The sequence below is a fragment of the Nyctibius grandis genome, chromosome 9, assembly GCF_013368605.1.
Source record: "Nyctibius grandis isolate bNycGra1 chromosome 9, bNycGra1.pri, whole genome shotgun sequence".
Lineage (NCBI taxonomy): Eukaryota > Metazoa > Chordata > Aves > Nyctibiiformes > Nyctibiidae > Nyctibius > Nyctibius grandis.
Window position 1 is genome coordinate 43,269,377 of NC_090666.1, and position 25,937 is coordinate 43,295,313.

Below are 25,937 nucleotides of genomic sequence, written 5' to 3' on the forward strand. Positions count from 1 at the left end.
GCTGCTGGGCCAGGCGAGGGAAGAAACCAAAATAAAAATGAAACAACAGTGCCAGCGTGGCAAATGACCCCACAGTACGCGGTTTGTCTTAAATTTTTATCTCTAAACCGAAGATGTTATTTCATTTAAGTTTAATCTTGACACCTTAGCCTCAAACAGCTACTCATTTTCCCCTTTTAACCGTCCTTTTGCAATCTTATCCCTCCCTCCCTCTCACTGAAGGCCCTTAAGCACGCACCATCCACACACGCAGCCCCTGCTGAAATCGGAACTGCCTGCCACGTCTGAGGGGAGTTTGCTGCACAAAGAAAAGCCTTGAGAAAACAACAGAACTGCTGTTTCTTTTAAAAAGACATGTTTTCAATCCCACAATATAACCATAGGCTGGACTTTGAAATTACTGTCCTTTTTAAAGTATGAATATGAATGGGATTTTCTTCCACTCATTTATTTTCCTTTCAATATTCATATGCTGCCGTGGGTTGGAGCCCTGTGTTTAAAAACATCTCTTGCTTTGTGATTTGCGATACCGTGCGTTGCTTTTAAATTTATTAATACCAGAGTTTAAGAGAGCTGACTTAGAGAGCTTCACCAGAGCAAAACACTGACCAGCTCAGGCTTTTCCTTTGCACTTCAATGCCCATATCCTGAGTTTCCACAGCTGATGCCCACCCATCACAACTGTCCTTACAGCTCTTTAACCGGACCGTGCCCACAGGTGCAGCGGATGCCCCACGGACCGTGCAGCACCGACTGCGCGGTGGTGTCCCCACTCGCGGGCTGCACAGCCTCCATCCATGGAGGGAAGGTGCTTGATGGGGACCCTGGCATGGGGAATCAAGTCTCCCAGGCTCGGTGGTGATGGGCCACTGCAAGGCTCCTGGTAGTGGTGGGATGGCACAGACTCCCCAAGCCATGGTTTTGCTCAGCTGGTGCAAACACGTCACGGGGGTCCTGCGTGACCGCCTCGGCACGCGGAGCTCGCCATGACCTTCACCCCATGCAAAACATCTCCTAAACATCCCAACCTCTCACGGGCCACCCTACGTGTCTGCAGGAACAGCTTCTATCGAGGATTCGCTGGGTTTTCTCCTCGCACAGCTTGCCACCCCGACACTGGGGGACACCAGGGGACTCTTGGGGGTCACCACACCCAGGTGTTAATCCACAGCCACACAGACCTGACCCAGTGCAGGGGTGCTTCTAGCACGGCCACCCCAGCCCGCACAGCCCACCACGTCCCAGCCAGCGCCCCGGGCAGGAGCAGGGCTGCTTCCCCGGCTCTTTTGTCAGCCCAGCGTTGGCTCGGGTGCCCCGTGGCTGGGGTGGGCATGTGAAAAACACCCGCGTCCCCAGCAGGGGCTGAACCTACAGGCGACACTGCCACGTACACCAGGCTCGCACGCTGCTCCAGCCCCGTGCAGCGTCCCCGTTACCCGGAGCCCCGCTGGCATCCACGCTCCCACCCGGGCTGCCCCGGCCCCGGACGTGTCGCACCCCCTCAAACAGCCGCTTTGCCCCCCCCGTTCGTCCTGCAATCGCCCACCGGAGCCACTCCGTGTCTGTAGCCCAGCGAACACCGCCGGGGCGGCCCGGACGCGGTGCGGGAAGGGTTAATGCCCGGGGGGCGGCGGGCCGGGCCGGGCCGGGGGGGTGGAGATGTGGCGGCCGTGCCGTGCCGTGCCGTGCCGGGTGTTCCCGGCGGTGTTGTGTTACAGCGTGGGCCCCGGCGCTGGGTGGGGCGAGAGGAGCCCCGGCCCGGCCCGGCCCCCCGCTCCCCCGGGCACGGCGTGCGGCGGCGGGGCTGCGCTCTCGGCCCGCCCGGGGCAGCCCGCGGGGATGAGCGGGCTGCGGCGGCTGTTCCGCGGTAGCGGGCGAGCGCTGGCCTTCGTCTTCGCCGCCTCCGTGGTCTGGCTGCTGCTCGACATGGCCGCGCTGCGCCTCTCCCTGGGGGAGGCCGGCGGGCGGCTGCTGAAGGAGGCGGCGGGGCGCGGGCAGGGCCGCGGGCAGGAGCGGGCAGGGCTGTGGCGCGGCCCCCGGGCGCCCCCGGGCAGCCCCCGGCCCGACCCCGCCGGGCTCCGCCGCGGGCGGCGCAGGGGCGGCGGGGCCGCGGCCCGCCGGGAGCCCCCCCGCCCGCCGGGACCCCCGCCCGCCACCGAGGGGCACCCCGCGGCTCCCCCGGGGGCTCGGCCGGCCCCGCCGAGGCCGGTTGTCAGCGTGGGAGGCGGTGCGGGGGCCGCCGCGGCAGCGAGCCAGCCGCCGTCGAAGGCAGCGCAGGAGTTTGTAACGGACCTCGCCGGGCACGGAGCCGGGCTGCGGGGGGCAGCGCCGGCCCGGGCGGGCACCCCCCGGCCGCCCTCCGCGGCCCCGCCGGCTCCCGGGCGCACCGAGCGAGCGGGGCTCGGGGGGACGGTGGCGGAGGGACCCGGACGCGGCGCCGACGGGAGCCGGCGGCGAGCGGCCGGCACGGCGCGGACAGCCAGCCTGCCGCCGGGGCGGGGGGCACCGGGCGTGGGGGAGAGAGGAGCATCCCCCGAACATCACTTCGTCCTTATCAGCAAGGAGAGGATGAGCCCCGCCAGCGCAGCAGCCCCGCGGCGTGGGTCCCACTCGCCGGGGAACTTCACGAGGAGCCAAGACAAGCGCGGAGAGCGGCAGCTCGCTCACGAAGAAGGCGACGGTGCCCACCCTGCGACCGCCACCCCCGGGGCTGCGGCGCCGGACGACCGGAGCCAGGCGCTGGGTGCGACACGCGGGGCAGCTCCCGGGGCACCCGGCACCCCCGGGGCACCCGGCACCGGGAAGGGCGTGCGGGAGGAGGCAGGCGGCAGCACCCCAGGGATGCACAAGGTCTGGGACGTGGATGCAACGCTCGGCCCGAGAGACCCGCAGGCTCCCGGCCAGTTTGGGCACGCTGTTGCGGTCCCTGACGATAAACAAGAAGAAGCAAAAAGCAGATGGAAAGAAGGAAACTTCAATGTCTACCTCAGCGACCTGATCCCCGTAGACCGAGCCATAGCAGACACCAGGCCTGCCGGGTAAGATCTGCTTCCCCTGCCCAAACACCCGTGCCGTGCCCCCGGGGTCCGGCTCGGTGGCTCCCAGGGAGGGCTGCTGGGCACACTGAGCCCTGCGCTTCATGCGTGCTCGCTGTGGGGTGGCTTTGCCTTTCCAGGTGAGAGCAGCTTGTTATTAAACGTAAAACTGGGTAAAGTTTGTGGATCATCTTAACCCACCGAGCCCTGCTGCCCCGAGGGGCTGGGGCACACGGGGCAGGCAACGGGGCTCGTTTTACCTGGTTTGCCAGGTGCTGTTTGGTTTCCATACTTGTGCATGTGGTTTCTGGAGTGCTCCTGCACTCCATCGACTTGTCTCGGCAGCAGAAGCCCCCCTGCCCCAAGGTGCTTTCACACCTGCGAGCTGCTGCTGCCCTTCCCTCGAGGCAGAGAAGGGAAGGTGCCGGTTTGGGTGAACGGCAGGTTCGTCTTATACTTGGCTTTTCATCCTGCAGAAGTCTCTCAGCCCCTTGGCAGGTGAGACCTGCCTCGTGCAGAGACCCTCCCGTGTCCCCCTTCCCCACTCGCAGAGGACAGGCACAGTAGGATGGGAGTTGTGCTGTGAGTTGTCCCCAGGACAACAAACGCCAGCTACGGACGCCACGGGTGTGCAGAAGAGGCGTGGTGGCTCGGTGCCAGCGCTGTGTTTGGTCTGACAGCAAAGCCCTGGAGCTGTGGAGCAGAACCCACCCCCAGGAGCCCCCGTAAGCGCAGCCCTCCTGCCTCCGGTGAACCACACACCTCTGCTGCCGTCATGGGGAACGCCTTGGCCAAACAGGGCCACTGCCTGGGGACGCGTGCTGCCGCGCCGGGCACGGGGCACGGGGAGCTCCCTGGGGCACCCGCAGCGGTGCCGCTCTGCCCCAGCCTGTCGGCACGGCTGATCGAGCTGGCAGCTCTGGGTGATCAAACAGCACGTTGCTTTTAGGCTGGATGGTTCTGGTCTCTCCCAGCCTAGACCCCAGCTCCCCTCTTGGTCCTTCCCGCAGTGCTGCACTAGAGTGCTGAAACTTGGCCAACGGGGAACGTGTCCTGCCCCAGCCTTCAGCTGTTGTAGCATCTCTTGGACAACCAAGTTGTCGGGGTTTAGACAGGGACCCACGTTTCCCGGCCTGGCAAAGAGCTGTCACACGCTGCATGGCACGGTACGGCCTGGGTAGGTGCCCAACCAGGGACCTGGCTGGGGGGGGACGGGGCTGGGCACCCTGCGGCTCAGGGCTTCAGGGCCAGGCTGCTTCCAGGCACGTGGGCAGCAGCTCTAAGGTGACATTTTCCCAAAGGAACTGTAGCAACCTCAGAGCCTACGTCCTGTTGACTTTCAGGGTGATGTCGGCAGAACATAAAGGCTGTGGGCTGGGTTTGTTTAAAAACCTGTTTAGGGGTGGACTTTCAAAAGGATTTGACTTAAGATTAGTTATATATATTAAGTATTATATATGCATATATAAAAATATATATGTGTGTACATATGTGTATACAGTTAGCGAAGAAATGGAGCCCAAACTCACACAGGACATAGTGAAATATCTTTAGCTGGGGGTCAGCACCAACAAACCCGTTGCTCTCTGCCTAGAAATCCTACATTTTTAGGCAAGAAGGGAGAAAAAGATGTTCCTCTGAGGTTTCCCATCGCCCTCGCACGGACGCTTTCCAGCTTTTTCCACTTCTAGCCTGGGCTAAAAGCCCTCTTAGCAGCCCTCTTAGCTACACCCCTCTCTCCATGCAGTGAAAGCTGGCGTGCTCGGCAGCTGCCTCCTGCCTTACCCATGGCCTCCGTCCCTCCTCCTGCCCGGAGCTGCCTCCTTGGGTTCGCTGTAGGAGCAGCTACAGTTCATCTCCTTTCTCCTGGCTTAGCTGTCCCTTGTTGTCGTGTCTCCTTCTCTCAAGTGACCTCCCCGGCAGCTCAGCCCCTGCCTTCTCTCCTTCTCTCGGCCCCGGGAGTCCTGCCAGCACGCCCAGACCAAGCCCCGGCGCTGCAGAGGGGTCCCATCGCCACGGGCCAGCCCCCGTATGGTTGCCAACCAAACCGTGTCAAACAGCACATCCCCTCCTGGCCGGGCCAGCCCTGGCCACTGCCCGAGGGGAGCCGGGCTGCGGAAGGAGAAGGAAAGACACATCCCAAGGACTGCGACAGAGGGGGATTCTGGGGTTATTTTCACTTGCCCAGAGCACTTCTGATTAGCTGCAAAGCCCTAAAATACCTCTGAATTTTCTCAAAATACCGCATGGTCTGAGCTGCGCGGTGCCCTGGCGTCAGTGTCTGAGCCAGCACCAGCCAAAACCGAGGGCCCCTTCGTTGAGACACAGAAAAAGAAGTCAATTTTCTGTACGCTGCCGTGCACCTGTCCCTGTTTTCTGTGGGCGAACAGTGGTTTTGACTCATCACCGAGACATTAATTTTCTGCATCTGCAGATAGGCTGGTGCCTGTCCTGCCTGCGGGTCAGCGCTGGGAGGACGGGAGAGAAGAACCTGTGGTCGGGCTTCAGCTTGTTGACGAGAGAACGGAGGTCCGGGCAGTTCGTGGGTGTTCTGGGCTAAGGCAGGCGGTCGGGGGAGAGCAGTGCTCTGCAGGGCTGGAGATCCAAAGCCTGGAGGTTTTCAGGAGTGCGACGGGCCATCGCCCGTGTTGCCGTTGCAGGTGCTCTGAGCAGCGGGTTCACGACGACCTCCCGACCACCACCATCATCATGTGCTTCGTGGATGAGGTGTGGTCCACCCTGCTCCGCTCCGTCCACAGCGTCCTCAGCAGATCCCCTCCGCACCTCATCGAAGAGGTCATTTTGGTGGACGACTTCAGCACTAAAGGTAGGCGAAGCTGCTTCTACCTTTATGAAACTAATATAACTTGAGGGCAGAATACAATTTGTTCTCTGTAATTCAATTCTGAGTAGTAGAAAGAAATCGCATTTTCTCCTGTCCATGTGTTGAAGTGCATCCCCAGCCGGTGCTGAGCTTCAGGTCCGAGCACTCACGGACGTTTCAGATGATATTGAAGCTCTGCTTCGTAGCACTTTGGCTCTCTGCTGACTTCAACCCTTAAAAATTTAGGAATGATGTAATTTTCCAACTGCTGGTTCTTCAGGGAAAGTGCTGTCTCAGGCGAGCTTCAGAGCTCGTGCCACGCGTACAGAGAGCCACAACGTGACAATAGGTGCAAAACCAGAGGAAAAAGACTCTGTTCGCTCATTTTTAAAATAGTAATTAAACCACGTTCATGCCATTGCCCCTCAAAAGCATCTTTCTGTTTCCTCTTTACTTTCTCCCTGTGGCTTCCCTTTGTACCTACTCGTTAGCCAGTGACCATCTGAAACGTGGGGTTTGCAACTGAAACCTCACAGGTGAGTTACGGAGGGCTGTGCTCGGCATCGCTGTGATCCCAGGAGCAGCAACAACCGACAGCAAACGTGTCCTTTGGAGCCTTTCAAAGCTTTTACCTGGCTTTTGAAGTGCAAATTCTCCTGGAGAAAACCCAAGAGTGTCAATGAAGCCCATGGGTGAGGGAGGTCAGGGTTCCTCCCCGCAGACCAAAGGGTGTAAGCGGGTGACGGGCTCCAAACAAGCAGCAGCCACAGCAAACCCTCGTGCAGTTTAAACCCGTGGTGCTTAATATCGAGACATTTGTAGAGCACAAAAGAAATATTTTTTAGGCAAAGGAAAACAATTAACAACCAGATTTTAATTGCAATTATAGTGCAATGAAGGCAGAGCCAGGGCAGCCCGTGACGAGCCCCCAGGACCAAACGCCACGCCCGTTACAGGGTACCGGGAGATGCATCTCCAGCTCACACAGAATCCCAGAATCCCAGAATCAGTCAGGTTGGAAGAGACCTCTGGGATCATCGAGTCCAACTCGTCAACGTCAGCCTAAACCTGCGGCTGGGGGTTGCACCGGAGAGTGGTGGGGCTGCGACGCCGTGCAGCAGGAGCCCTGCAGCTGTGCCCAGATGTTCACACCCCAGCCCCGAGGACCCTGGTGTGTCCTGGAGACGCTTCCAGGGAAAATCTGCCCGCTGCTTTTCACCCCTGGCAGTAGGTGAGGAAGGGGTGAGTCAGCCTGGCCCTCTCCTTCTCTGCAGGGTACCTCAGGGAGGAGCTGGACACGTACATGTCGCGGTTCCCAAAAGTGAAGATCCTCCATCTCAAGGAGCGACACGGGCTGATACGGGCCAGGCTGGCAGGAGCGGAGATGGCCAAAGGTAGGACGAGAGCCATGGGCTCTGCTGACGGTGCCACAACCCCCCGTGGCTCCCAAAACCCCCCCAACCGTAGCCCAGAGCGTGTTTTCACCGCTCGCCCATCGTGGCCCGTGCTGTGCCTGGGGCCTGACGCTGCCCCTTCTGCAGGCGCCGTCCTGACGTTCCTGGACTCACACGTGGAGTGCAACGTGGGGTGGTTGGAGCCGCTGCTGGAGAGGGTCCGCCTGAGCCAGGCCAAGGTCGCCTGCCCCGTCATCGAGGTCATCAGCGACAAGGACATGAGGTAAGGCGGCTCGCGCCCCCGGGAAACCCCAAATCCACATCAGCAGCTTGAGCAAAACCTCTTACTGGGACCACCAACATGTTAGTTATGGGAAGACCCAGGCCCAGAGCTCCTACCTGGCCTGCAGCAGCGTTTCACCAGGGATGTGTAACCAGAAATTAGCATTAGTGGTGGATGTGGCCCCTTCGTTTATCACCACACCTTTCCCTTTTTCATGACTTTTAGCACATGAAGAGAATTCTTGATGAAACTCTTAAACTCTTGTTTTAATTGTGCACAGATATTCATCTTCTCTCATTAAGGGTGACATTTCCATCAGGAATGTGACTCAGACTTAATCATCCTGATCTTTTCTCCCTTTAGTTACATGACCGTGGACAACTTTCAGCGTGGGGTTTTTACTTGGCCGATGAATTTCGGATGGAGGCAGATTCCGCAGGAGGTCATCCTGAAAAACAAAATCAAGGAAACTGATATCATAAGGTAAAAAAAAAAAATAATCAAATGTGAGAGCTTTGTGAACCAGCCTGTTCCTTTGTTAATAATTTAGCAACAAAGGCTTCTCTGTTCCCAGGTGCCCTGTCATGGCTGGTGGCCTCTTTTCCATCGATAAGAAGTATTTTTTTGAGCTGGGAACATACGACCCAGGACTGGATGTTTGGGGAGGTGAAAATATGGAGCTTTCATTCAAGGTACGTGGCTCTCGGCAGCCTGTCCCCCATGCCTGCATCCCCCCAGCCTGGCCTGGGTGCTGGGGCTGAGCCGGGGGATGGACACCCCATCCCTCCCAGCAGGTTACTTCCTTCGCTGCTTCCCTTCTGGCTTGCACAAAGCCAGCTCCTGACGTCTGCCCGTGTTTCTATCAAAGCAACCTCTGTTTCTCAGGTCTGGATGTGTGGAGGAGAGATTGAGATTGTTCCCTGCTCCAGAGTGGGGCACATTTTCAGGAACGACAATCCTTATTCCTTCCCGAAAGACCGGGTGAGAACGGTGGAGAGGAACTTGGCCCGCGTCGCCGAGGTCTGGCTGGACGAGTACAAGGAGCTGTTCTACGGCCACGCTTACCACTTGGTCCTGAAACGCCTGGATGTCGGCGACCTGACTCAGCAAATCCAGCTGCGGGAGAAGCTTCAGTGCAAAAGTTTCCGGTGGTACCTGGAGAACGTCTACCCGGACCTGGACGCTCCCCTGGTTAAAGCCAGCGGGCTGGTACGTACCCAGACGCTGTCCTGCCTTTAAATGTGTTTTCAGGGGCTGGCCAGGGCCTTGGAAGCACCCCAGTGCGCTGTCCCTGAGTTGCTCCGCTGGCATTTGGTGACAGGATTTTGGCAGGGACAGGAGGTGCAGGCAGGGTCTGTCCCAGGCTGTGCTGCTGGTGCTCTTGGGCACCGGGTCCTACTTGTGCAGCTGCTCCCCAGGGGTTCAGTGTCACTTCACCAACGTTAAAAGGTGAATTAAACAAGAACAAAACGTGGGTTCTGAGTTTGGCCTCAGCAGAATATCAGCTGCTCTTTGAGTGTTCAGAAACACCAAATATTCTGCCCAGAAAAAGTACAACACTGGTTGCAATAACAAAAGTATCTGTCAGAAAAATTCCAGCGATGCCAGGAATGAAAACTAAAGGGTTTGCTGCCTTCCCCAGCCGTCCCCACCTTGCAGGAGCAGCACTTGCCAGGGAAGGTGGCCAGGAGCCAGTGACCGCAGGGCTGGCACAGCCAGGAGCGAGAACAAGGACTGCCTGTCCCCTCCATCCCTGCCAGCCACACGGCCACTGGTTACTGCCCCGGGCTTCTGTGAGCCAGAAAAAAGCCCAGCAGCCGTCTGGCCACGGCTCAGGCTTGTCTGTGGGCCAGCGTGCAGGTTCCCCGTGCCGGGGATCCCCGGGGATGGCCGCAGCCGGCGCGTTGCGGGTGTGATGGAGCCGTGGGGTGACATTTTTAAAAAAGAATTAGCAGAATAGTCTTGGAAACATCAAAAAAATTGAAATTTCTTGAGAAATACTCACTTTTGCAGCTCTTTGTTTCAATCAGAGCAATAAAACTTCACGTCAAACTCAGTGCAAAGCAGTCAGACCGTACAGAGAGCCCTTTGTTTGAGCTGAACCAAACCCTCGGCTTTTCAGAGGTGCTTGTGAAAAATTCCAAGCTGTTGCCTTGCGTTGTCCCGATTCAGGCCACCTGAATCTCTTTTATTCTCATTCTCAAAATTTAATAGGGCAGAAAATCTGGTTTTCAGCTAGCTCTGCAAATTCCAGCTGTGCTGAACGCTGCCCAAAGTTACTTGAGAGCCAGTTTCTGAATAGCCTGTTTATTCACTGGGATTAATTCATAAATTCTTCAGAAATTCTGAAAGAAGGAGCAGGAATGATGTTCACCAGGGATCAGCGACGTGGGCATCACTCCAGGGATGCCCTGCGGGGGCTGCCAGGACTGTTGGGAGCTGTTGTTCTGGGGATTTGCAGGACAGCAACATGAACAGGACACAGCCTCAAGCTTGGCCAGGGGAGGTTCAGGTTGGACATTAGGAAGCATTTCTTCTCAGCAAGGGTCATTAGCCATTGGAAGGGGAAGGGGCTGCCCAGGGAGGTGGTGGAGTCACCATCTCTGGAGGGGTTTAAGAAAAGCCTGGACATGGCACTTAGTGCCCTGGTCTAGTTGCCATGGTGGTGTCAGGGCAATGGTTGGACTCGATGATCCCAGAGGGCTCTTCCAACCTCATTGATTCTGGGATTCTGTGATTCCTCTGTCTTGGGAATTTATGTCTAAATCCACGTTCTGGTGCTGTTTTCTAGCTTGTTAATGTAGCCATGGCAAGATGTGTCACTGTGGAGAACACCACCCTGGCTTTGGAGGCGTGTGACGTTAACAACGAGGTGAGGATACCCTGCGTGCGGGGTGTGTAATGGTGTGTTTAGTGCATGGCACGGAGCTCCTGTGCCTCCCCACGGGGACCTGCCCCCCCGGGGGCTAACACAGCCCTTCCCACGGGGGACAAGGAGCAGCAAGGGGCAGGAATTGCCGCTGTTTGCAGAGCCCGTGGCCGAGCACAGCCTCAGAACCAGCGAGTGCAGCTGGAATAGGAGGGTGCAGCAAAGCCATGAGCCTGCGTGTGAAAATGGGCTCTGGGCTGCTGCCATGGGAGTCACTCCCAGAGCCCACGCTGGGGCTGTCCTGAGCTTTTCAGCTCTGCAGATCCATAGGAAGGGTCTTCCCGTGGGTCACAGTCGCCAGTGAGGACAGCAGCCAGCCTGGCGGTGCACGGGGTCCCAGCTCTTGCGCTCTCTCCCCGCAGCACCAGCGGTTCAACTACACGTGGCTGCGGCTGATCCGGCACGGAGAGCTCTGCCTGGCCCCGGCCGGCCCCGCGGGAGCACCGGGGCTGCGCCGCTGCGAGGGACGGGGCCGCGGCCCGGCCTGGCTGCACGGGTCGCTGGCCACCGGCCACCCGGAGCTGGTAAGGGGCGCGCCGGGCAGGGCAGCGGGTGGGTTAGCGTGCGGGTGTGCAGACGGGGGGGAGGCACGTGGTGTGCCCCGGCCCGCTTAATTATAAGTTACACACTCATCTGGAGTTAAATCCAGTGGGCGACCGGTCACCAGTGTTGTCCCCCAGGGCTCAGCGCCGCACCAGGCGGTGCCACAGAAATGTCCCCTACCTCGGCAGCCTGGCAGCATCGCCTCGCTGGCCACGCTGAGCAGCCAGAGCCGAGCAGGGTGAAAAGCAGAAGGATGGAGATCACTCAGACTCCTCGTTCTTTCATAATCCAGAATTTGAACTTGGCTGCTGGATTACCCGACGCCCTTTTCAGCGCAGTGAATGTGCCTTGAGTTCATCACTCCACACCACTAAAATCACTCTCCTGCCACACGTTCCCCTGTATTGCAACACCATCTGGGGTGGGTTCCTTTGCGTGGTAACTACCACTCAGCCAGCGAGAGAACTGATTTTTCTGCTCTTTCTAAAGCCTTCTCTCTCCCCTGCAGACAGAGCACCTCGTCTCCGAGCACCTCCAGCACCCGGCGTGCTTGGAAGTGGATCCCGCTCGCAGAGCCCTGCTGGTGAGTGCCTGTGACTCCGCAAACCCTTATCAGAAGTGGCAGTTTGGCACCTACCACGCAGACTGAGGGGAACGCCGCTGAGCCAGGAGCGCCGGGTTTCCATCCAGTGAATGCAGCACGGGCAGCTGTGCCACTCCTAACAGCAGTTACAGAGCTGGGAGTTCGTTTCCAGATGATAATTGAAATCCGTAATTGAAACCAGCATCCCGAGAGATCAGCGTACCAAGAGCAGCACATCTGGTTTAACGCCTGGAACAGACAGGCAAGTTTTTCCCTGACTGTGGGAGACTTTGGCAAAAACTCAAATAATTTTCTGTATTATTAAATGGAAATATTTTCTGGAGTCCCTCATCCTGCCATAAGCAAACCTCCACCGGTTCCCCCGGACAACAGCATAAGCTACAGCAATACTTGCAGGGCTCTGCAGTCTGTAAACGGCAAATTGAGCCAGAAAATGGAAGTTTATTGACTAATGCATTAAAAAAATCCATCCGACACGCCCGTGCTGGGTCTGGCCGCGGGGTCCTGCCCTGGGGGACCCATTGCCTCTGACGGATGAGGATCGGGGTTCGTTAGGAATCGATTGCTTATCAAAAAGCTGCCTTTCAGTAACGGGAGGCGAATGTGGGTCCATAAGCCCACAGGAGCAGAGGAGGTAAAGCGGGGGCTGCGGAAGAAGCAACGAGCAGCCCTGGGGACAGCGGGGACGTGGGTGCCTTGCGTTGCGTGCAGGGGAGAGGAGCTGCTGGGACATGTGAGATCCAGGCTCTGTAAGACCAGCGCATCCCAGGCAGGATTCCCCCCCACCCCGTTGCTGTGGGAGGCAGCTCGTGGTACGGCTGCGGTGTCCCTGGGGAAGGCAGCACTTCTCCTCCTGCCCTGCGCTGGGAGAGGGGCTTCTCCAGCATGAGCCGTGGGATGGGAGGGTCAGGTTGGACATTAGGAAGCATTTCTTCTCAGCAAGGGTCATTAACCATTGGAAGGGGCTGCCCAGGGAGGTGGTGGAGTCACCATCTCTGGAGGGGTTTAAGAAAAGCCTGGACATGGCACGTAGTGCCCTGGTCTAGTTGCCATGGTGGTGTCAGGGCAACGGTTGGACTCGATGATCCCAGAGGGCTCTTCCAACCTGATTGATTCTGTGATACACAGGGCTGAGCATCGCCCTCGGTTCTCACGCTGCTGTAGGCTGCAGCCGAGCCTCCACCATCCCGCCGTCCCAAACCCCTCGTACCTCTCCTTGGATTTTTCAGAAGGCCCCGGTGTAACGTCACCTCTGACGTGGCGGATCGGCAGGCTGGCTGCCAAAATACTCACTGGCCCAGCAGATTTTCCCAGTTGGCTCCTATTCCAGCTGTCGTCCCGATTTCCTCGCCCTCCCGTAGCGCGCCTAGCCCGCAGCCACCGTCAGAAAAATGACACAGGGGTTGTTTGCGCCGTCACCTCTCATCAGGAGCGCGAATCGCATCAAATGCTGTTCACTGACATTCCCTCACTTGTCACTGAGCAGGCACCAACTGCTCGTATGTCACGGTCACATCCCATTGCCCGGCTTGTCACTCGCACGCCGAGCCCCCCGCCGTGTCACTGCTCACTTCCACACTGGGGTCTGGGGCTGGAGGGCTGGAGCGAGCCGTGGCCCCGCTGGCACACGGGATTGGGACACGCTTGGGTCGTACCCATCAGCCTGGGCTGCCAGAAGGGCACGTGTGTGTGAGCAGCTAGAAGAGCCCCAGCCAGCTCAAGGCGTCCCATTGTTTGGATACAGTTACAGAAGCTGGGTAGAAAGTGAGAGGATAAACTTTAAATTGAGTGGTATTACACTGAGCGAACTGATTGTTTATTTTCCTGCACTGTGGATGCCCTGAATCAAAGTGGCCACAGTTGGAGGCCCCATTTGGTTTGTTTAAAAAAAAATGTTTAAAAAAAGGGAATAGATGATAATAGATGAAGCTGCTTCCTCTGAGCGCTGCGTGTTAACTCTGTTTCTGACCGACCTGGCCCCTTTCTAGGGGCTCTCCTGCCCCGGTTACTGCCAGGCTGAACCACAAAGCATCACCCTGGGGAGAGCCTTTAAGCCACCCATTTCCCCTGCTCTGTGCTGTGCTCTGGGTGCCCATTCGGTGGCAGTGCCGGCGCTGGCTGCTGTGCCCCCAGCTGCTGCAGGTGTTCTGCCAAAGTGGTTTTAATTCACATCCAAGTTCACTGCACAGTGCTGCTAGAAACAGCTCCCAGACCTCAGCCAGCACCGCGCAGCGCTGTCCGGAGAGGGTGGGAAGGAGTCCCAACCCCCCAGAAGGACCCAGCTCTTGCTTACCTGCCGTCAGCCCTCGTCTGGCACTGTGGAACGGAGAGAAGCTGTGTTTAGGGTGAGGCCGGGTCTGCAGTAACCACGTCCTAGAGCTGCGCATCCCAATCATCATCCTCACCCGCTTCTCTGCCTCAGAATGCCTCTGCTTCAAGGGGGGATTGCAGGTCTTGGCATGCCCTGTGCACCCTGTTCCTGCCTGTACACCCCTTGGTCACTGCCGTATCGCACCGAGGGTGAGGCAGGAGGGGGGTGTTTGTGGGGAAGACCCTGGGGCAGCCCAGGACGTCACAGTTTGTTTTTCCAGCTCCCAAGGAAAGCAAGAGAGAGAGATCACTGCTCAGCACCACACACAGGTGCTCGCTTTAGCACTGGGTTTTGTGTTGCTTTGGGTTTGGTCGAGTTCTTCCCTTTGTGTTTTTTAATTGCAGTAAAGCACATTTGTTATCACCTCAACGTCATTCTGGCGTGCAGATTGGGCCCGGTGGCCGCCAGCCCCACCTGGGCAGCGAGAGCAGCGCCGGGGGCAGCTGGCAGCAGGCAAACAGCCCCGCGGCGTGAGCTCGTACAAGCAAACCTCTGAACCCCCACGGAGCGACGGGCGAATAAACAAGCCTGAATAGCACAATGCGGGCTGTGTCTGGGGCGCACAATGCAGAATTGCCGTTTATTATTTTCACGTTGCCAATAAATAATTGCCTTTATGCAGAACAAGGAAAGTCACGGCGATGTTCAGCGCTGCTGGCGATGGAAAGCTGACCCTTGAAAAGCGCTTGTGGCTGAAGGAGGCGGCTGTGGCTGAAGTCAGGGTCTGGCTTTGCTCTTACCTCCTCTCCCTTCGCCAGCTGCTCTCTGCTTTCCCAGATGCTTACTGGGATGACACTTGTAAACCTTAGTCCCAACTCAAGACAAATCTGTCTGTAAAATGGTTAAAATCCTGCCTGGTGCTGGCTACAGTGCTGATGAGGAACCCAGCTCCCCAGGGGAGGTGTTGGGGTGGCAGTGGGGGAGCAGGGGCCGTGCTGCCTTCCCATCTCTGCTCATTCCCACACATCCGCAGCTCCCCACAGATGCAGACACCCCTCCTGCACCCCGGCAGCACGAGGGGAAGGGACGGTGGCTGGCAGGAGGCGGCTGTCGGCGCGTCGAGACGCCGGCACGGACACACAGAGCGCGCTGCGGCTGCCAACAGTCGTCTCCTTTGTTACTCACGCTGCCCTGGCCAGTGCCATGGAGGTGCTGCGCTGCCAGCTCGTTACCAGCACAGCTCACAGCACGGAGCACGTGTGTGTCGGCAGCTAGAGGAGCCCCAGCCAGTTCAAGGCATCCCATTGTCTGAATATGGTTACAAAAGCTGGATAGAAAGTGAGAGGATAAACTTTAAATCAAATGGTATTACACTGAGCGAACTGATCATTTATTTTCCTGCACTATGGATGCCTCTGCCCACTGTCAAAGTGAAGGTGTTAAATTTTCACAGTGAATTATGAAATCATATACAAAAAGGAAAAAAAAAGCAGTGACCTCATGTTGTGTGAAGAGACATGTCTTGGGGGGGAACAAAAAAGAAAAACAAAACCAGAGTGAACGCTCGGCTCGTTTAGTGACTCTCCGCCTCAGTTTATAAGTTCATCATGGATTCGAATTCATCGATCCGCTGTTTGGTGTTTCCTTTTCTGATCCTCCGGTAGGAGATTGTGTTGTACCTGGCATAGCTGTGTCGGGAGATATCATTTTTTTTCCCCAGGCTGGGCAGCTCCCCCGGTTTCTCAGCCTGGGAGTTGCAGCCGGGGCTGGTCGGGGGAGACGCCTCCTTGCCGCTGTCTTGCTGCTTTAGGTGCGACGCGTCACCGTTCTCCTTCTTGATTTCGATCACCTGAACTTCATCCTCTTCAGTGTCCTCCTCCTCCTCCTCCTCCTCCTCCTCTGCCTCCTCTTCCTCCTCCTCGGCTGCACTCCCGTTCCCATCGGCGCAGGCTGCAAGGGTACCCACTGCCTCCCCGTCAGGGCTGGATGCCATCACCAGCTCTCGGTCCCCGCTCTCCGCAGGCGTCCCCTCGCTGCCCGGCCCTGCAGCAACACAGAGGGTGAAGAGGGGTCAGCACCGCCTTTACACCCCCATTGTACGTGCTCCTGGTGCAGCATGGACTCGCCAGCTCCTGCCACCAAAGCCCCCATGCTCCCGAGACTGCCTGGGTGAGGAGTGTCCCACGTCTCCAGGCTGAACCCCCATCACCACGGATGCTCGCACGTGCTTTAGAAAGGCTTCGTTCATTCGCAAACCATTCCTTAATGCCACCTGCCCACCTTTCCCACGGAGCCCTCCCTGCTACCCTCCCATGAAAGGAGAGGACGCAGACGCCAAGCCCTGACGAGGAGCGAGCCGCAGAGCATCCCCCTGCACCCCAGGACCAGAGGCTCTGTGCCTCCCTGCACGCACCGGCTCTGCTCCTGCCCGCGGACCCGCGGCTGGCAAACACCCTGCGGCAGGGCCCTGCTGCTGTGGCTTCCCCAAAGCCCTCTGGCCAGGTGCTGGGCTCAGTTAGCCCAGCTCCCTGTTCCGGAGCTGCTGCCCCCTCCCCACGGGGCAGACCCCTCCAGAGGGTCCCGTCTTCCCACGGGACGCGACGGGACGGGACGGGACGGGACGGGACGGGAAGGGAAGGGAAGAGAAGGGAAGGGAAGGGAAGGGAAGGAAGGAAGGAAGGAAGGAAGGAAGGAAGGAAGGAAGGAAGGAAGGAAGGAAGGAAGGGAAGGAGGTAGCCATTCTGCAGGTGATGCAGCAGGACCCCGGCACAGCCCCCCAGGGCCGCGTCCCCCCTTTGGGGGTGGCCAGCCAGGCTGAGATGGCTCTCTCCTATTTGTCCTGTTGGCCATTTCTGCATTAAACGATGCTTTAGTGTCACAAGAAACGGTCTATTCAACATTTTGCCTGTGGGGTCCTGAGTATTAATTAGACTAAATTGGTTAGGTACTAAAAAGCTGCCTGCAATTTAGAGATAAAGTGCTTGTGGCTGGGGGGGGGGAGTGCAGGGGGGACTGTGCAAGATCATTTAATGGGCTTTATTGTGCACTTGTAAAGCAGCACAGCTGGAATATTGATGTCAGCTCTGGGTGGGAAAGCCTCCATCGTGAGTCACCTCCTCACAACCTCTGCGGCTGCTATGAAATACTATTTTGCCCATGACAAATGGTCATATATTTTTTTCCTTTTTGTAACCGAAGTAAAGTTTCTATTTACGAGGCACGGCCCATACATCTTTGAGAGCTACGCTCAGAGACACCAGCTTTGCCAGCACTGCGACAGCTACTCGGGGTTGTTAATCTGCTCTTCTCCAAGGAGAGGTTTTGTATTTGTGTGGCAGCTGACATATAGAAAATACCAACTTATTGTGACCAGGTGGATGCGTAAATGACGGGCGGGATCCAGCACTGCCACGGCCGCGTGCCAGGGAGTGGAGCAGTGTGGGGGGACATCGTTAGCAGCCCACGGCCCAGCCATCCCTCGTCCTGCAGCAGCCAAACCCCATGAGCCAGGCAAGAGCCCGTGGGTGGGCGTGGGACAGGGCAGTAACGCCGCAAGCCCACCCGCGGAGAGCCGTAGCTTTCCTCCCTTAATAACACTCAATAAAATACTCCTCCTTTTTGGACAAGTGGCTGCATTTTGCACAGTATAGTTAAATATGTTCATCTCTATGTATATATTCACTACATTTTAACTTGGTGCTGATGAGAAGTAAGTCACTGCTCTCCAGAATATAAGGGTCTGACTGAATTTGAATAAAATAATGACCACCTGTGTGTCATTGTCTCTGAAGGCTACGCATTGCTTCGGGAAAACCTCACATCACACAGCATTTTCCATTACCTTCCTCTGGTTCCTGGCCATCGGTCCCCGTGCCCTGGATATCAGCTGGCCCCTGTTGTAGCGTCCCATCGTTCTCCTCTCGCTTTTCTTTAGGAAATATAAAGCACAAGAAAGGGACTGATGGAGCAGCTAGTGCCGAGAATTAGGTTTTAACATTGCAGATCAGCAGCAGGTTTTCCAAGCAGATTAAAAAATTGCTTGTTTCTTTAGTCACGTACTTTTCATCGCATCCCGTGTAACTGTTGGTTCAAATTTGTCCCTAAACTCTGAATTACTCTGAGCCATTGTTATGACCACCACAGGTAGGAATTTTGACTAGCACACCAAGTACATCCCATCATTCACAAGGCTATACATAAAACAGAGCTTTGCTTTCCCACCCCTTAAAGAAAGGCAGCCTTGTACTTTACCTTCGCCTTGCTGCTCTCCACCAAAATCCCCACGGATTATGTCCTCTGCCAAGGAATTCCTATTTTCCTCCTGACTTTCTTCCTCAAGTGGAGCGTCAGGGCTTGTTTCTGCATTCATGTAAGGAACCATCCCAGTGGATTCAGCTGTTTCGTTGATGACACCGATGCCCTGGAGCAGGCCCTTCTCCGGGGGCACGCTCCCGTTGCACTCGGGCATGTCGGATGCCGCTGGGGCTTCTTCTGTCATGCTTAGGTCCGTGCTGTGCCCGCCACCGGGGCCGTGCGCCTCCGGGGCCCCGCTCCTGCGCCCCGGGGTGGGGAGCACCACACCTCACCCCTTCTGCCCCGGGGATGTCGTTCCCCTGCTCAACGGTCACCGCGCGCGTCCCCTTCAGCAGAGCGGGGCCCGCGGTGGCACCGTCAGCTGTGCCAGGGGCTCTGGCCACGGGGCGATCCAATCAGCACCTCCCTTGTTGCTGAGGCTTGTCCCGTTGCATAATTAAATGCACCATTTTAATTTACATGAACAAACAATCTGAAGCAAGGAGGCTTTTGTGCTGGCACGGAGCGCGGGCCTTTCAGCATGTCAGCCCGGGGTGATCAACAGCGATTTGTACTCTGGGCACAATGGCTCTTTGTGTCCCCGCCTGGTCACAGGGACCACGATTGTTCTGACCTCTAATCCCCGGGGGGTGACCACCTTCCGCAGCGCTGCCACCACCTGACCCGCTTAACATTCCCCAGCGGGTTCGGGCTGATAAACCTCGCCGTGACGTGGGGCCGACAGCGGGTGCGGTTTGTGCTTGGTGGGGAGCAAACCGGCCGGTTGGGAGGGCACAGGCCCGTGCATGGCACAAGGGCACACGGGCCAACACCGCACGGGCCAACACCACACGGGCCAACGCCACATGGGCCAACGCCACATGGGCCAGTGTCACATGGGCCAACACCACATGGGCCAACGCCACACAGGACAACACCACATGGGCCAACACCACACGGGCCAACGCCACATGGGCCAGTGTCACACGGGCCAACGCCACATGGGCCAACGCCACACGGGCCAACGCCACATGGGCCAACGCCACACGGGCCAACACCACATGGGCCATCGCCACATGGGCCAGTGTCACACGGGCCAACGCCACATGGGCCAACGCCACACGGGCCAACACCACATGGGCCAACGTCACACGGGCCAACACCACATGGGCCATCGCCACACGGGACAATGCCACATGGGCCAACACCACATGAGCCAACACCACATTGGCCAACACCACATGGGACAACACCACATGGGACAACACCACACGAGCCAACACCACATGGGCCAACACCACACGAGCCAACACCACACGGGACAACGCCACATGGGCCAACGCCACACGAGCCAACACCACACGGGCCAACACCACACGGGCCAACACCACATGGGACAATGCCACATGGGCCAACGCCACACGAGCCAACACCACATGGGCCAATGTCACATGGGCCAACACCACATGGGACAACGCCACACGGGCCAACACCACATGGGACAATGTCACATGGGCCAACGTCACACACCCCACACATGGCACAAGGCCACACGCCCCGTACATGGCACAACACCACACTCCTCTGCCACGCAGCCTTAGCCCAGCCCTGCGTTTCACAGGCAGGGCCACATCCTGCCCGACACCGAGCACCCGCAGCCACCCGCTAAGTGAAGCACGCCCCAAGGGCCCAGCCCTCAGGGAGCAGAACTAGAAAATAAAACCAAAAGCACACGCCCCATCAGCGTTTTGTGACGAGGTGTGACCCGAGGTGGCAGGGTCCCAGGGCTGAGCCGGGTGACAGGACGCTTGCTGCCTGCTGGCACCCCAGCGGGACCCCCCCCAAGCATGTCCCCCCTCCTCACCCACAGCACAAACCCCCCTTTGCAAAAGCACCTTCTGCCCCCAGCAGTAGGAACTCTAAAGGAATGTAAAAGGGCCAAGGGGTGAGATTAGCACTGACACCAGGAATTACCAGCCAGACCTAAAGCCTGCAGGAGCGAGAGGTGAATGCTTCACAGAGGGAAGCTGGAGGATCACCCGAGCACCACCATGGCAGCTTCTGACCGCAGCTGAACTCATCTCAGTCCTGGTGCCCAAAGCCAGGTTTACGTAAGAGTGTAATCTCCTGCTGTGAATGGCTGCTTGTGTTCGTACAATACGGCATTTCTGACATCTTTGGGCTTTTGGGTTTGGAAATCCTCTTGTCGAGTTCAGACCTTGATTAGAAATGGACCAAAAGCCTTTCCACTGGTTTTGTTCATCTGTGAATTTGCATCTTTAAAGCAACAACTTTTCATCATTGTTATGAAAATTAGTTTGGTGTAATTGATTTATAAAATCAATCTTTTGCTGGAAAAAATTGTCCAAGAAAAACAGATGACAAGGTTTAAAAGTGAGTTGACAACACGCAGCTGTAGGTGCCCTCAGGAGGAGAGGCTGGGTACCCGGTGTGGGCTGATGGAGAGAGGCTGGGTACCCAGTGTGGGCTGATGGTCAGAGGCTGGGTACCTGGTGTGGGCTGATGCAGAGAGGCTGGGTACCCGCTGTGGGCTGACAGCGGTGGGCACGAGGGCAGAGCGGGGATGCAGCCATCGCAGAGGGACCACGGCCACCCCAGGATGGGCACTGCCTCCTGCTTGGTGCAGCTGGCACAAATCCTGCACCAGGGCTCGAGCATGGGGCAAACTCCCAGCCAGGGTTCATGTTTGAAATAACCCAAAGCTGAAAACACAGCACCAGGCTTGACAAGCAGGGAGCCCTGCTGACCTGGGAGCTGTGTCAGCTCCCACGGGGACAGGGACAGGAACAGGGACGGGGATGGGGACGGGTCCTGTCCCTATCTCCCAGGAATCTGCCTGCCTGGCTTCTTGATTGCAAAAAGGTATTGAAACAATTTTAGGGATTTCCTGGTGCCATCTATTGGCTACACGACCAATTCTCGACAGTTCACGTCTTCCCAAATGAGCTCCCATGGTCGAAGCACGATTTGCATGAAGCTATTATAAACCATGTTCCGTGTGACCTTTAACGCAGGAAGTTTCCGTTCGAGCTGCCCTTCAGAACCAGCACCTGGAATTTCAGAGACGTTGGGGCACAACAGGGATGTGAAAGTCAGTGAGGTAAATCGTTAGAGCCGCAGCAATTCAGATTCACTCCAGAAATGGGAAGAGGCCACTGTGGCAGGGTGTTTGCAGGGTATTTGCAGAGCCCCGTAGGCTCCTCTCTCATTAACTCTCTGCTCCCCAGTTCCTGCCCCAGTCACAGGTTTGTGGGAGCAGCTCGTGCATACGCCTGGCTGCCCAGGGAGGGGGCACATACACCACGCACAGTCACGTAACCCGGGGTCACCATGGGAGATGCCATCCGAAAGCCAGGGCAGGATGATAGGCATGGTGGCACGGGGGCAAACGTTCCCACCGCCGCACGCAGCCACGAGAGGTTACGTTTCACTTGAACACCCAGGGAAAAACTCCCGTGGATCATGTCAACAAACCACAATCAAGCATTCCCGTTTTGCCAGCAAGATGAATACCTTACGTTTATGAAAAAACATACCTTGGAATTCCTCTTCTGTAGAGAATTTCAGAATTGTAACTTTTCACCCAGCGGAGGAATGAAAGGAAAAGCGGAGACACGGGCGTCCCCGCGGGCAGGGCTACGTCAGGGACCAGCCTGGCGTGTCCTCGGGCTGGGATGCTGCTGCTGCCCCGACGCTCCTTGCTGGGCTTGGCTCCAGAGGGGCAGCTGCAGGAGCAGCGTGTTCCTCTGAGAAACAGGCGTACACGCAAGAGGGACGCAGCGAGGGCACGCTGGTGACAAACCGTGGGCACATGCAGAGTAATTCAAGTTTGGACAGCGTTAAAAATAGGCGGCTGCTCCTTTCCTCCTGGCAAACCCTGTGCGAGGAGCCCGCAGGGATGGCTGACGAGGGGGGAGCAGCTCCCCAGGGTTTGGAGGTGTGTGCCCGAGGAGGTTGCTCTCCCCAGACCATCCCCAGGAGCCAACGGGCCGCCCGTCACCCGTCCTCGGGTCGGCACTGTGACTGAGAGCCTGGCAGCTGCTCATCCCCAGCGGGACTTTTAAGCAGGCAGAGTTCAGAGCTGGGCTCGGAAAATGGACCAAGCAGCTGCGGGTTCCTCCCACCGTGGGCAGCTATTTGTGAACAGAGCTGGGCAAAGCCACCCCCCGAGTGCAGGAACACATCGCATTTGCCCAGACCTGGGGTGGTCTGATTTCTGCCTCTTTAAGCTGCTAAAAAAAGCAAAAGCCTGTACTGAGTGAGCCAAGCTTTACGGAAGCGGTTCAGGCTGCGGCTCTGCCCCGAGCAGAGCGTGGCCAGCACAGCCCTGCGAGTTTGCTTTGCTTTTGCTTACCTGTGTGTGGCACAGCCATGGTTTCCTGCAGAGAGCAGTAACAAGCAGCTGGTCTGTGCTGGGAGCACGGCAATAAATCCTTGGCTTTATACATGTATAAGGTGTGCTTCGCTTAGAATCACAGACTGGTTTGGGTTGGAAGGGACCTTAAAGATCATCCAGTCCCAACCCCCTGCCACGGGCAGGGACACCTTCCACCAGACCAGGTTGCTCCAAGCCCCATCCAACCTGGCCTTGAGCACTGCCAGGGAGGGGCAGCCACAGCCGCTCTGGGCAAACCTTTCTAACTGGTTGCAATCTGTTTCCCAGCTTTCTGGCTACCAGCTCAGAGCACTGCCCTAGACAGAAGTCCGAACCAGTGGACTCACCAGCATGAATCCCAAACACATGCTATAGACAAAGTATTCCTCTGAAAACCATCTTTGAACTCTGTATTAGCAACAAGAAATCATGGAATCAAATTAAAAAGTAATTTAAAAAGACAAAGACCCTCCACTGGTGTGAGCAACCTTATCTCATGTGTGACTACACAGCAGTGGCTGTTGTTAATTAGCAGGTCTTATTGGGTTCAGATATAGCTAGGAAATGAGCAGCAGCAGAGTGTAAATCCTTCAGGTTGCTGAATGTTCCTCTGGTATGGAGAGTAGCCCTGCAGCTCCCCGACCCACCAGCCTTTCCTCTGCAGGACAGCAGCCCAACCAAGGACCTGGCCAGCTTGTGCCTTGTGGTGGCAGGCAGGACGGACTCCATCCCCCACGATAACTAGGACATCTCGTGATCTTCTTTCCAACGCTACGAAAGCTCTGCTGCGCATGCAAACTTCTAAAGCAGCCGCGTGAGAAAGGAACCGTGGGGTGGGAGAGCAGAGCTCAGCAGGGCAGAACTGCGCGCGGGGAGGCAGAGCCGCAGCCGTCCCCAAAGAGCGTGCAGAAACGCAGGAGCTCCCAGGGCTGGAGCTTTAGTCTGTGAGGGGAGAGTTCCTGCAGGATAGCACAGCGTTGAAACCAGAATGATTTCCCACTGGATTTGAAATGTTCCCAGCAGAAGCCACAACCTGTTTCATGGTTTTTGTGGGGGGGAAAAATAAACAGGCCAAGAGAGCCCAGCAAAAAAAAAGCCTGAGAGCTTGTGAAAGTCATGAAAAAAAGGACAAGGCTGGCTAGAGAGCTGTGAGCCAGCGTGGCTGAGGTGGCTGGGGGGCAACAGAAGAGGCACTTCTAGGCCCTTGGAAATCATCGCTGCGATGCCCTGTGGTCAGTGCTGGAGCCACGGGAACCGCCGTGCCTGCGCCCCGGGGGCAGCCGAGGGTTTTCAGCCTGTTTGCTGCTACCCCAGGCGCTGAGTGCCATGGCTGTGTCTTGCCCGTCTTTGATGCAGGGGCTTGAGTTCAGGGAGCGGTTGCCCAGATCTGGGCACTGGGCAAGACCCGGTTAAGAACCCTTACAAGGTCGGGCTCAGTGGCATTCAGCAAATTGATTAAAGTTTTAAGTGTAAAAAGGAACTGTGTTCTTCAGAGCAGCCACACATCTTTCTGCAGTAAACTGGCATTGCCCCCTTTATCCATGGGGATGAGAAAGGGTAATTCCTTGGCAGTTAGGAAACCAAGGAAACCCTTCCAGGACCCCATGATCGGTGAGGACACCTCCTCTGCTGAAGGTCCAGGGCACCTTCCACACACATCGCTCGGACCCACCACGGCATCACCACCAGCGCTGCCCCTACGCCCACCCTCCTCCTGCCCGCTCCCCAGGGGCAGAGCAGGGACCCTTCCAGAGTGCTCTCTGCAGGAGAAACGCCAGTTTGGAAGCCCTTTCCTTCTGGTTTGTTTTGCTCTCTGAGGTGTCTGGTTTGTCCGTGGGCCCCCCTCCCCTCAGCTCCGCCGGCCCCGACGCCCGCGGCAGCCGCCCCGCAGCGCCCGCCCGTCGCCCACATCCTGTTTGTGATCGGGGCTGGGAACGTGTCACGCTGTCACCTTGTACACCACAGCGTGCTCTCACCGCCGCTGGTAGAGCATCGTTTATTTGGTCTTTCTTAAGCCTGTTGGGCGTCCAGGCTCCTTCAGCCTCTCCGCACTAGAAGCAAGCAGGGATCTCCCAAGGGTTATCAAATAATTAACTTTCCACACCAAAAGAAATCACTGCTTTGGACGATAAAGCTGCACTAATTACCACCACAGAGACAGTCTCAGGGAGCAGAGTTTATCCAGTGTTTTAAATACCTTTTTATCCTCTATAAAACACCAGCCCCACCTCGGCCACTGGGTCTCTGCACACCAGCCACAGCGAAGGCAGAAGGAGACTTTAATTGAGGGCTGGTTTCCAAGGAGCTGTAGGGGGAAGCGGAGCAGCCCCCGGTCAGGCTGACTCGGGTTTGTCCATCTCCGCAGATGGGTCAGCCCACGCTCTCCGAGGCAGAGGGGCTCGGGGCTGAGCTGCAGCTGAACATCGGTCCCATACGTACAAACCTCGTGAGCTGCTCTCCCCATCACCCTCCATCCCTCCTGCAGACTTGCCCTATTACCGTCTACTTAATCCTTTTAAGAGCAATTACAGACACCAGTACAGACTGTGCTGCTTAGCAACCCTCATTAATTAGGGAAGTATTGGGAACAGGTTGTTTTCATTTGGGGTTCATCTCTGAGGGAAGCTGTTGGGTTAAGCCTGGGGGTTCTGAAAGGATGAGGCAATCCTGCCCCATCAGTACCTGAATGGGAAACAACCGCGGGCTGCTCGGTCAGAAGACGAGTGAGTCACACAAGCTATTTAAATTACATTTTAAATTCTTCCAATTGTATTTGAAAAACACAATTAGGTTGCCTGGGCGGAGGGAACAGCCTATTTCTGTGCTGCCTGAGAGGGAAATAAAATTTCCCTTTTTCTTCACATCTATGCCCATATTTATTAAATCACTCGTATAAGCTGTCCAGTTGATCTCACTGCCCGAGTCCCTGCTCCTGAGGAAATGTGAACAGCTCATGATCTTCCTGCGATGAGCAGTGGGGACACCAGCCCCAGGGGCATCTCCTGCAGCCCCAGGACCACAGAGGGACCAGGTCCCAGGCGAGGGTGCACCCTGAGGAGTTCTCTTTCTAACAGGACTCTGTCACTGCTTTTAACAGAGGCACTTGCTTTATTACAGACCTGTGGAAGACTATGGCTTCGGTAACGGGAAATAAATAGCTATCATCAACTTCGCATTCAATTAAAAACTGTTATTAACGCTGAAGTATGCTGAGGAAGTTCTGGAAGGTCCTTCGCCTTTCAGAGTTAGTCATTTTTCACGTTAATGAAGAGGTCCACAGCGTGCGCTGATTAAAAATTAAAATAATTAAAAAACCCAGAGCGTT

General features: G+C 56.9%; 2 protein-coding genes across 2 annotated transcripts; one reads left to right on the forward strand and one right to left on the reverse strand.

The window, feature by feature from the left end:
* The first annotated feature begins 1,839 nt into the window (after nucleotides 1-1,839).
* On the forward strand, nucleotides 1,840-11,657 carry GALNT5 (polypeptide N-acetylgalactosaminyltransferase 5). The gene is made up of 10 exons (XM_068407992.1): nucleotides 1,840-3,038; nucleotides 5,696-5,862; nucleotides 7,134-7,253; nucleotides 7,401-7,536; nucleotides 7,900-8,019; nucleotides 8,111-8,228; nucleotides 8,422-8,745; nucleotides 10,328-10,408; nucleotides 10,828-10,989; nucleotides 11,517-11,657. The coding sequence occupies exons 1-10, from the start codon at nucleotides 1,840-1,842 to the stop codon at nucleotides 11,655-11,657; spliced, it is 2,568 nt and encodes an 855-aa protein (XP_068264093.1).
* Nucleotides 11,658-15,517: 3,860 nt separating this feature from the next.
* Nucleotides 15,518-18,421, reverse strand: ERMN (ermin). The gene is made up of 3 exons (XM_068408234.1): nucleotides 18,175-18,421; nucleotides 17,765-17,851; nucleotides 15,518-15,966 (listed from the first exon to the last, which is right to left on the reverse strand). Exons 1-3 carry the CDS (start codon nucleotides 18,419-18,421, stop codon nucleotides 15,518-15,520), a joined length of 783 nt encoding a protein of 260 aa, XP_068264335.1.
* Nucleotides 18,422-25,937: the final 7,516 nt, after the last annotated feature.